Consider the following 12,221-nt stretch of genomic DNA (forward strand, 5'->3'; position numbering starts at 1 on the left):
ATGGGGAAATCCACTCTTGTTAAAACCCCTACAAAACGGTTCATTGCTGAGAAATAAACATGACTCCATCCGCCCACGTGGATGGATCGATATCGACATTTCTATGAATTTGTGAGCAGCAACAAGAGCGTCGCTGAAGGTTTGACCTCCTAACCTTCACCTGGATTTCAACGAATTCTGAAAGGTTGAAGGGTGCAACTCCGACTGTATTTTATTGATTAATTGCTTCACGACAATGTGTTTGTTTTATTATCGATGAATGAGAGGGGCTGAATTGTGTTACTTTCGTTTGTTTTGCACTTTGAAGGAATTTAGAGGGAGATTGTTCTAAAAATTCTGAAAATTTCTTGCAATTTATATAATTATTATTCACTGAATCGTTATCGTATGTCTTTGTTAGCCTTCCGGGAACTGCGACCAAATTTAAATTTTGTTCTCAACTAACCTACCTATTCATACAAACCCAGGGAGACCGCCGATACGGTTAACGAAACCGACGACATCCTTAAGAGCCTTGGCTGTTACTTCGTGAGTATCTAGAACTGACTTTCCCATGTGAGTGGTTCTTAGGCCAGTCAACCCCGGACATTTGCACACTATGTGTTCGCTACATCCTTCTCCCGGAGCCTGCAGATCTCATTTGCTGTCTTACCCATTTAGTACAAAAAGCATTAGCCCCGACAATACTATCTGCAGTCCCAACATCACCCAAAAATCAGCTCGTAGCTTCAGGAGTTTTCTGGTATAGGTTGGTGAAAGCACAACAAATTTCTTTGCCTGAGCAAGACCCGTTGTGTTTTTCACTCCCATTGTTGGACCGCTGCCTTACATTGGCCTTTTCCAAGCCTACAGAAGGACTCAGGGCCAAAAGGTGTCAACCTTGATGGCCTTTCTGCAAGTCCATCGGCTTTTCCGTTTCCTTCAATACCACAAACAATGCCCCGGACCCATGGTAGAGTTACTTTTTTCCTCTGACCAGTTGCTTTATGTTTAACAGCACTCCCGTGTCAGTAGAGACCTCCGGCTCTATGATTCCAGGGAACTCAGCATAGTGATACGCGCCCCTTTGAGGTTTTTTTTGAGACACTCTTGGGCGCAAGTATATGAAGCTAGTGTCTCGGTTTGCTAGATAGAGGGCTCACTTCCCTGCGATCTATAGAGATCCTCGGTTTGGATTCATTTACCCCAATATCTGTGCCTCTTTCTGATTTTGATCCATCGGTATACCATATGGAGCATGCAATGGATAAGGGATCTCAGCGTAGTGATATAAATACGCGCCTCTTTGAGGTTTCTTTTGAAACACTCTTGGGCGCAAGTATAGGCAGCTAGATAGGAGGCACACTTCTCTGCGATCTAGAGATCCTCGTTTTAGGTCCATTTACTCCAATACCTGTGCCTCTTTCTGATTTTGATCCATCGGTATATTAACTTCTACCTAGATATTATGCGGCTGGTGTTGATCGAAATTAAAAAAAAAAAATTAAATAAGTAGGTACTCCGAAATTGTTGGTCCTATAGAACTTTGAGAAAATGAATGGTTTATCAAGTTTCATCGTACAAATGTTTTAGAAAAATAATGTTAGAATTGAAAACTAGAGGAATATTAGGCTATTTTTAAGGATTCACGCCTCCGAAATGCATTTACAAGTAAAAAAAGGCTAGGACATAAATGAATGTGCATTTCATTATTTTACCCCTACAAAATGTTTTTTCAAATTCCTTTTTTTTTATTATAATAGGCAATTTTTTAATGGATGATTTATTTTGAGCGCTTGTGCCCCGAACATATCGCAATATCATTTCGTCACGATGCCTATTATATATAATTTTAGAATTGTGGGCCGCTAAAGACGAGGTTACGCTTTGTAATGATGAATACGTCCTCAAATTCAATTATGCCCGTCTATCCGTAAACAAGATAACTTTCGAACTGCAAATCCTAGAAATATATGGAAGGTACTATCGTCCACGAAGTTGTGCAGTGGACATGAAGTTGATTCCAGAAAATCGTTGATATGAAGTAAAAAAAAGTAAAAAGTAGTGTTAGGGCCAGAACTGACCCCTGCGGAACATCAGTATTTATGGGTAGAGAGTTGGATGTCCCTCTATCCACCACTACATGAAGAGACCTTCCTGAGAGAAAACTAGCTAGTAGAGAACAAATATGTGGAGACAAGCCATAAGATGGAAGCTGGGCGAGGAGTACCTGGTGCCAAACTCCATCGAATACCTACCCTGGAGATATCTAGTGCCACGGCTTGGGTTGCCCAATATTTCTCAATAGATAGAGCTACTATTATTTTTATTATTTGAGCTGGGGTCTTTGTGGCTCGGTAAGCCTTCCGGGAACTGCGACCATGTAGATATTTTGTTCTCTACCCTACTCATTCATGGAAACCCAAGGAGGTCGTTAATGACGTTAATGAAACTGACAACCTCCTTAGGGTCCTTTTCCGTTACCTCTCGGGTATCCAGGACCGGCTTATCCATATGAACGGTTTTTAAGCCAGCCAGCTCTGGACACTTGCATACCATGTGTTCGGCTGTAGAGCTACTACATATGTGAAATATAAGCAAGCAGGTCATCAGTTGGTTTCTGACGATGGAAACCGTATTTCCTATGGTTGATAATTCCAGATGTTTCAGAACTCGATGTTGATGACTTTTTCCATGACATTTGAAAAAATAAATAATAGAGCGAAAGGTTGTAGTCTCTGGGTAAGGCCTTTTTGCCTTTTTCACAATATTTTTTGCAATAAGGTCCAACAACTTACAGAGAACAGTTCTATATCAATGAAAAGTAAATTCTATTCAAAACACTTTTATAGATTCATAGAGAACGCTTTTTCCAATAAATGGCATCGCTATAGTTTTACAATAATGTAATATGCTCCTCAATTCAAACTGGATAAAATTTGGGAAAACTTCAATATGTGACTAGCTATTCTCAGGATTTCTATTCTTGTGTGTGAATAAGATCAAAGATAATAAAATGAAATAAAAAAATTAGAAATGAAGCATTCCAGTATCTGGATGCGGATTAAATTTTAAGCATAAATCGAATTGAATTTTTGATCGTCAAAGGACATTCTTTCAAAAGCTCCAACTCAGTGCTGTCATAGATTTTTATCACGTATTCAGAAAATATTCAGACAATAATATTTCTTCGTGGTCATCAAAAACGACCACTGACAGATAATTGAAATGAATGACTATACTCAATTTCCCAACTCCGAACATGACTAATTCGGTTTTCCAAAGCTACTGCCCATGGTTAGTCTAAACAATATTCATTCAGAAGCTCTTCATAAAGCCAACATACCCCTGTATTTTTATACCGATATTTCGATTGATCGCAACTGAATGTAATTCTGGGTCATATTCAGTGAAAGTAGGTCAAACATGATCAGGCAATAAATTGATTATTTGGAATGTTTTTGTTGTCTTATGCATTTGAGATGTATAATAATAGATGAAACTCTAATTTCAATCATTTTGAATTTATAACAAAACAAATGAGCAAAGAAATCACGAAAGCTCTGGGTAAAGGTAAGAGCTTTTGAGCGCTCTTGCATTCATGTATGAGTTTCAACCTTGGAGAGCACATAACTGGTTTCAATATATATGTGATCTCCAAGGGTGTAATTGGGGCATGAATGGACGACCGTTCGAAAGCTCCCGTAATCTTTCGTCGTTTTTATTAAATATTCTATTGAAGTTTTATGTGATTCTGATGACGCCATCAAGAAACATTGTTGCATGTAGATTAAAAATAACTCTCATTAATTAATCTTCATAATAATTTTTAGGCAAGGCGTTCTCAAGCCAAATATTTCTCTGTGAATTTGGGTGTTTTACACCGAGATCACTGGCAGTTTGGCACTCAGTATACAGGGTGTTTCCAAATTAGACGTGAACCTTGGAGGACGTGTTAGTACTGTTAGTAAGACTCATTTGCTGTCGTTTGAGCCGTGATAACCAGAAATCAACAGTTTAAGAGATATTTTAGTTCTTGTGATTTTTGAAAGATTTCTCACTCTACTCGATTTTTCATCAATTTTTTCTACGTTGAACAAATTTGATTATTTCGGATTATTTTCGTGGCCAGCTAGAAGTACGGATCTAACACCGTTAGAATAGACGAAGCAGTGAGAAGATTGAGAGCGGACAGTAACAACTGAAGAAATAAGAAAGAGGGTACGTGATTGTATAAGGAATGGTGAAGGTCATTTCAAACATAATTAATGAATGCATGTTCTATTACAATTTTGAGTTAAATAAAATTTAAAAAAAGTTACTTTCCTTTCTTTTCTCCTTTCCCCTTTCAAATCAAAATCTCTGAAAAAAAAACTAGCATTCTAACAAAAACTTTTTTAGGAAATAAGGAAGGAATTTGGCAAGTTTAAGAAATAATTTTGTCATACATAAATTGTGGAATTCGAAAGTTGCAGGCAAATTTATATTAGAAATTTACTATTCTTTCTTTCATATAGCAATTTTCAAATCATAATAATTTTTATTCATGATTTAACACAGCATAGTTTTGCTTTTTCCATACATAGCGTATTTTTTTCTGATCAAAATAACCCAGAATTTAAATCGAACCTGATCAACGCAGAAAAAATTGATGAAAAATGTAGTATCTTAGGTGACAAATTTCTTAAAAAACACAAGAACTGAAATACCTCGGAAACTGTTGATTTTTAGTTATAACAAAATATGGCTCGATCGACAGCTAGTGATTGATACTAACACCTCCTTCAAGGTTCACGTCTAAGGGGGAATACCCTGTATATTTTATTTGCCAAATACGCCTTCCATCACCAATCACCATAGCGGAGCATGTAAGTTCATATCCCAAGCAGTGCCGATTTAACGAGAGATTTGCAGCCCACGACGCTATCTCTCGGGCGAGCAAAGAGTCATTACACACTCCCCTGCCAGTACCGACGACTCTCCAGAGGAGGAGGTCCGAAGGTATAATCGAGAAGATAGAAAGCGCAAGTAGGTTATGAGGACGGAAATCAAGGCTTGGCGTGCCATCACTGCCATCAGCAAACCGAAGCTTTGTAACATGTTGGTCGTTTGTGTCCCATCAAACCGGCTCCTAAACCATAAAGTTATATCCCAAGCTGTACCGATTCAACGTGAAACGCGTAGCCTACGTTGAACCAAGCAAACTTGTAATTTAAATATACACGCATATTCTATGGTTTTGATGAACTGAGCATCATAAAATTTTGTACATAGGACTATCAACCTATGAGGCCACTCTAAGAATATCTAGGGAAGGTACCGGCAATGAGGGAATTAGTAATAAGAGAGCCTGGTCCTCCTTGACTAATTATATACCATCAGCGAACCTTCCCAGTGATGGGATGATAAAGAAAATTACCATCGGAAAAATATTCATTACGATACTAAGTGGAAAAAAGGATTGGGAAAAGGAGTCCACAATCCCAGTTCTTGAAAAGAATACCATCCAATGGTATAGAGATGGTTCCAAAACCACGACGGGGACTGGCGCTGGAGTATTCGGGGCTGGTACCAAATCCTCAATATCCAAATACTCCCAATAGAAAGATGTGTAGAAATCAACATAGCAAGAAACTATCGGAAATGTGACATAGCGATACATTCCGATGGTCAGGTTGCAATTAAAGCACTGAGCTCACATACCATCGATTCTAAGATGGTATTGGAGTGCAGAAGAAAATGAAATGAAATGGGTAAGAATAACAGGGTCTTTTTAGTCTGGGTTCCCGGCAACTCGGGAATCAGAGGGAATGAGGAGGCCAACACACTTGTCAGAAAAGGAGCACAAACTCCTTTCATCGGCCCGGAACCTTTCTGTAGTGTAGACAAATGCACCTACAAGAAAGAGTTTCAGGAAAAGAAGGTAACGGAAAGAAAAAAACTCTGGCGGAATCTTCCTGGTCTGGATCAATCCAAAAAGTTTCTTCGAAACTTTGACTCTACAAGATCCAAGAAGTATCTGAATCTTAGTAAGAATATGCTACACCTCCCCACTGAATTCCTCACAGGGCATTGTCGCCTTAGGACAAACCTCACGAGAATGGGTCTAACAGAAAATGACGAGTGCAGATTATGTGGGGAGGAGGAAGAAACTCCGGATCACCTGGTGACGGAATGCCTCGCCATCGCTAGCCAATGCAAAACTTGCCTTGGACACGAAACTTATAGAAGTGAGGAATTAGCCTCCTTGAAGCCATCCCAGATATTGGAGTTCATCAGAACTCTGGAACTGGAAGGCGAGCTGTAGATCACGTTATGGAGAGAATAGCTCTGATGGGGGGGCACAATAGACCATTAGGTCGCAATGAAATGTAACCTCCTTAATTAAATCTAAATCTAAATCAGTTTTATAGTAACAGAAGTATTGGGAAATTTTTACGATATTCTTCTAGAATTTTGTATGGTTCTGGTTTTGCGATTAACAAGCAATTTTTCACGAAGCTGAAAATTGTCAGTTTGCTCCCAAATGCAAATTTATATCACGATAGTATAAGCAGTTTTGAGATTATCATAAAACAAAATTTACGGAACCTCTATTCGGGTTATGCCCATCAACGAACCTAACTGCAGCATTAGACATCCGAACCTACCATGAAAATTTACAGTTACAGCTTATTTTGTTCGGCGAGCAACTCAGAGAGTGTTGCTGAACAAAGCGCTATATTTCAATATACCACTGAAGGGCCCTATACTGATTAGGTTTTATATCGTTCGGCGTTTAGTAACCATGTAGTGGTCAAGCAAGTTTAATGCTAATAAAAGAGTAAATTTGAGGGAAAATAATATGATTTTCAGAGGAATTACCACAAGGATAAAAAAAACTCAGAATTGATTTTTAGAAGGTACATTTCGAGTATGACATTAGTTGATAAAAGTGAGGATATACTGAAACCAGAAATGGAATAGAGCTATTAAAGACATTTAATGATGAAACTAGAGATTTTCCGTTAGGAGGAGAGCACTTTGCAAGTTATATATTCTATTGATTAGTACCAACAACCAACGATATCTATATACAGGGTGTTTCCTAAACATGCGGCAAAAATTCAGGGGGTTGTTCCTTGGACTATTCTAAGAATATTTTGTCCCTTGATGATTTTTGAAAAACCTCTTTGTTTCGACGATACAGGGCGAACAACATTTTTCATATTTTTAAAATTAATAATAGTTTAAATAAAAATGCGTACCGCACTGTGTTTACTAAGTAGGTACAATTTATTTTTAAATTTGTTTAACAACATTCCAATTACTAAAAACGGCCAGTTTTTTTACTAAAAATTGCTAATACATCACAAAACGAATTCAAATGAAAACCGTGTTTAATCTGTATTCCTTTACCATCTGCACTTATCAATTTTTAGTCAAAAAACTGGCCGTTTTTAGTAATTGGAATGTTGTCAAACAAATTTAAAAATAAATTGTACCTACTTAGTAAACACAGTGCGGTACGCATTTTTATTTAAACTATTATTAATTTTAAAAATATGAAAAATGTTGTTCGCCCTGTATCTTCGAAACAAAGAGGTTTTTCAAAAATCATCCAAGGACAAAACATGCTTAAAATAGTCCAACGAACAACCCCCTGAATTTTTGCCGCATGTTTAGGAAACACCCTGTATTTACCAGGTCAATTGAAAAGTCCCCGGTCTACCATACATACCATTTTTTTTTGGCAAAATTCGATTTTATTATTCAACATAGTTGCCTTCGAAGGCGATACAGCGATTATAGCGATCTTCCAACTTTTTGATACCATTTTTGTAGTACGATTTGTCTTTCGCTTCAAAATAGGCCTCAGTTTCGGCGATTACTTCTTTATTGGCGCTAATTTTCTCTCCAGCGAGCATTCTTTTGAGGTCTGAGAACAGGAATTAAAAAGTCGCTGGGGGCCAGATCTGGCGAATACGGTAGATGCAAAGCAATTCGGAGAACAATTCATGCAATTTTGCCATTGTTTTCATTTATTTGTGACACAGCGCATTGTCTTGATGAAACAGCACCTTTTATTTCTTCAAATGGGGCCGTTTCTTAACGATTTTATCCTTTAAACGATTTAATAACGCTATACAATAATCGCTGCTGATGGTCTGGCCCTTTTGGAGGTAATCAATGAATATTATACCTTGCGCATCCCAGAATACTGATGCCATAACCTTGCCAGCTGACTGTTGTGTTTTTCTTCGCTCTGGATTCGGTTCATCGTGGCAGTTCACTCAGCTGACTATCGATTGGAATGCGGAGTGAAATGATGGAGCCATGTTTTATCCATTGTGACATATAGATGCAAAAATTCAGGTTTATTGAACTTAAACAGCTTTAAACACTGCTCAGAATCATTAACACGTTGTTGCTTTTGATCGATTGTACGCTCGCGCGGCACTCATTTTGCACACAGCTTTCTCATACAAATATTCGTGAATGATATGATGTACAGGTTCCGATGATATCTTCGCAATGTCTGATATCTCGATCAACTTCACTTTACGGTCATTCAAAATCATTTTATAATTTTTTTTTATTTTTTCGTCGGTGACAGCCTCTTTTGGGCGTCCACTGCGTCCGCCGTCTTCGGTGCTCATTTCCCTACGTTTAAACTTACCATACCAATCGATGATCGTTGATTTTCCTAGTGCAGACCCCAGAAACTCTTCATCAAGCCAAGATTTAGCTTCAACTCTATTTTTTCCCTTGCAATATTTACAATATTTCATCAGCACACGAAATTCTTTTTTTTTAATCCTTTTTTTAAATAGCAGAAGAAGCTACAACGCAATATCTCACAAACTAATGATCGGACTGCTGCCAAATTTTGACACGTATCGTTTGAAGGTTGGTACTAACTAAAAATCATATGAATTTAATACTAACACCGCCATCTGTGCATCAGACCGGAGACTTTTCTATAGTTCTAATATATTTCAAAGATAATACGCAATCTCCAGTTCTTTCACCCTTATTCAGTCACTTTTTCAGTCTTACTCTTCCCCCTCAGATTTCAGCGTTCCTCGAATTCGATATGAGGTCGCCAGGTATCCCTTGAAAGCATACACGATGCAATGATTCATTGCATCGTGTATCGTAAAGACGAAATACATCATTGATTACTTCAAACAGTAATCTTAGCATAGATTATGTTCGACTCTTCTCTCAATTTGCCTAAAAACTTGTTTACTTCAAAATGTATGAAAATAATCTAATAATTACTGGGTACTATTTATAACTATAGTTAACAGGTCAATATACTCTTATATTTGGAAAAGTGAATAATACTCATAGGCGCCGAGTATCTAAAAAGTTGCAGCCCAGTTAGGATAGTCCATAAATTCTAAATCCTTATACTTTGGAATTTCCTTCGGTAGCATAGTGAGCAAACGCTTCTGCTGGGGAAAATGAAGAAAAAACATGTGAGCATTCGAAGAACTTCAACAAACACAATCAAATAGTTCAAGGATTGAAATATAGGAATAGTATCTTTCAACAGGCTAAAAACTTTTTTGCTCTTCTCAATTCTATTACAATTTTTGTAAATATCGTTTTCAGGATCAAGCAGCAGAATATCATTGTTTAATGGAATATATGTGCATTCCAGTAGGATTTGTAGAAGCACTTAATAATTTTCCCTCTACGCTAATGGTTCAATTATATTTGAGATCTATTAGATAAAAAAAATAAAAACATTTCATTAACAACTTTCTAAATGATCCTCTAAATGGGTTCAATCAGTTTATCGCACCAAACAAGACTTCAGATAAAGCGGATAAACAGACACACAATGATCATGCAGATTTTAGGTGCAGAAATGTTGAATTTGTGTTGTTGACAAGGCCCTAAAATGACGCCCAAATTGTATATGAACGAAGTAAGTCCTGCTGTTAGAGCAGTTTTGATGACAGCTAAAGCATTGAATATCACACTCGATCTCAAAGAGGTAAATTTCCAGGAAGGAGAACATTTATCTCCGAAATATTTGAAGGTAAGCTTCATACTTCGTAGAAAATGCTGAATGAACGTAACTAAACAAAAATCATCAAATATCTGAATGGACAGCAAAAACTGATTTCTGTTCCAAAGTTTATGTGATGAGTCCTTCCAGATCTCAAGCAAATAAATATTCTTATTGGGTGTTTTTTTTTCGAAACATTAAGTGGTAATCATTTCGAGAATATTGAAATTTCAAACTTCATCAGTAGAAGTTGTTATTGACTTTAATAATTTTTCAGTTGAATCCACAACACACAATTCCAACCTTAGATGACAAGGGCTTGATCATTTGGGACAGTCATGCAATTATAGCCTACCTGGTTGGAAAATATGGTGAACATGATAGTTTTTATCCTAAGGATATTGAAAAAAGAGCTGTTGTAGATCAGAGGTTGCATTTTGATTCTGGGTTGATCTCTCATATTCTCAAGGAGATTATGGTAAGTATTTATATTTGAAAATTTATTAGTACTTAACTTAATCAAAATTATAATATCAAGAGGAGAAGGAATATTAGAGGGAACAAGGAAACATAATAAATTGATGATGGAAATCTAGCAGTCCCAAGATATTCTATTCAGATGTAATCCGAAAAAAATAATAATAATACTGTTCAAGTCAACACTGTTCCATGAATATCATTATCAACAACAGTGGTAGATTGACATTAGTCGATTATTATTTTGTGAACCCACAATAATGTAGTATAATGGTAATGTAAGGGTATATATGGGGGCGAAGTAAAAATAGTTCAAGAAATATAAAATTTGGAAATAACAAAACAAAATCACAACCTTGAACACTCTGATTTCACTGTTCACTGGTAGTTTCATCAGGTTATGGGCCCAGAACTCATTAGTCAGTCAAGGCGAAGAGACTTGAATTGTAGCATGGTTAGAAAAAGTAAGCTATAGCTACTTGTATTTATCTACGATGAAAGTTATTGGCCTTGAAACTTAAAACGGAGTATCTAGAAGATTATTTCATAAAATTTTAAGAATTTAAAGAGCAATTCAAATCTGTCAGATCCAAATTAGAAGAAGTAGATAATAAAATTAACCACCTTCTATTGAGAGTAGTGGCTCTGAGTCTTTTGATAATATAATTACTAGGAATCACACAGGTAGTTTTCTGAGTATTCGTGAAAGGGAAACATTCCTATTCCAAAACGAAGAAGAGAAACATGTCTGCCCTAGAAGGTACACCAGTAACTTTTGCATCTTATGGAAATAATAAGTGGGCCAACAAGGGTGATAACAAAGACTAACAATTTGATGTTAGCTCAGGTTATTGATTTCCACTATTTTTATGATTTTGTATATTAGATGGAATAAATATAGTTATTATAAAAAATGTTACGTTTGTATCTGCGCATGCGCATACCACGGAAATCCATTGCATGTAAAGAGGCCGCATAAGAAAAATTTTTGACCTTATGTTGCAAATTCAAACCGTATTCTAATTTAAATAGACTTGAAAATTCAATTGAATAACTTTTTTGTTATTTATTCAAGTACTATTTCAAAGTAATTATTCATTTTATTTTTATCAATTTGACAGAAACAATAATTCAATTAATGTCAGTTGACTCGATAATAATAATGAACAAAAATCAATATATAAAAGAACACAACACTTCTGGGATGAGCTTTCAAATATTTCGTTTCAGAACCCAATAATATATGGAGCTTCAATGGATACATCCCATGATTTCTACGAGAAAACCATCCGTATCTACGATTTGGTGGAAACTTTCCTCGTCGACAGTTGGATAGCTGGAAATTACCTCTCTATAGCTGATTTTAGTCTTATTGCTTCAATATCTACACTGAATATTATAATACCGATAGACCCTTTGAAATATACTAGAATTGTACGTTGGTTACATAGATCAGAAAAAGAAACTTTTTATGATGCAAATAGGAAGGGGCTCGATAAAATTCGCAATTGTATTCAATATGATTATGTCCAAGTACAAGACAGAATTTGTAAAGTTTGAGAAAATCAAACCAGTTCGAATATATACCAGATACCTCACACAACATGAAATGTAACACCCTGTTGTTTGTTACATTTTTAGATTAATAAAAATGTATAAAAATAAGAAATAATTTCTTTTCTATTCTGTCTGCTATACCACAAGTACCAAACATGTTTGGAAACAGCTCATTTTTAAAAAATGTAACAAACTACAGGGTGTT

The 12,221-nt window shown here is 36.3% G+C and overlaps 2 protein-coding genes across 5 annotated transcripts in view; one reads left to right on the forward strand and one right to left on the reverse strand.

The window, feature by feature from the left end:
* LOC123675641 (osmotic avoidance abnormal protein 3-like) overlaps positions 1-12,221 on the reverse strand; it is a 37,218-nt gene that overhangs the window by 19,263 nt on the left and 5,734 nt on the right. The window contains exon 1 of one of the 4 annotated variants that reach the window (XM_045611081.1): positions 8,639-8,812. The exons of the other annotated variants lie outside the window; for them this stretch is intronic. The gene's annotated coding sequence lies outside the window, so the exon portion shown is untranslated. Of the gene's footprint in view, positions 1-8,638; positions 8,813-12,221 lie in introns of those variants that run through there. 4 annotated transcript variants of the gene reach the window in all.
* On the forward strand, positions 9,756-12,128 carry LOC123675642 (glutathione S-transferase 1-like). Its single transcript, XM_045611084.1, has 3 exons — positions 9,756-10,012; positions 10,260-10,460; positions 11,690-12,128. Exons 1-3 carry the CDS (start codon positions 9,872-9,874, stop codon positions 12,017-12,019), a joined length of 672 nt encoding a protein of 223 aa, XP_045467040.1. The 5' UTR covers positions 9,756-9,871; the 3' UTR covers positions 12,020-12,128.

The sequence above is a fragment of the Harmonia axyridis genome, chromosome 3 (genome assembly GCF_914767665.1).
Source record: "Harmonia axyridis chromosome 3, icHarAxyr1.1, whole genome shotgun sequence".
In the NCBI taxonomy this organism is placed as follows: domain Eukaryota; kingdom Metazoa; phylum Arthropoda; class Insecta; order Coleoptera; family Coccinellidae; genus Harmonia; species Harmonia axyridis.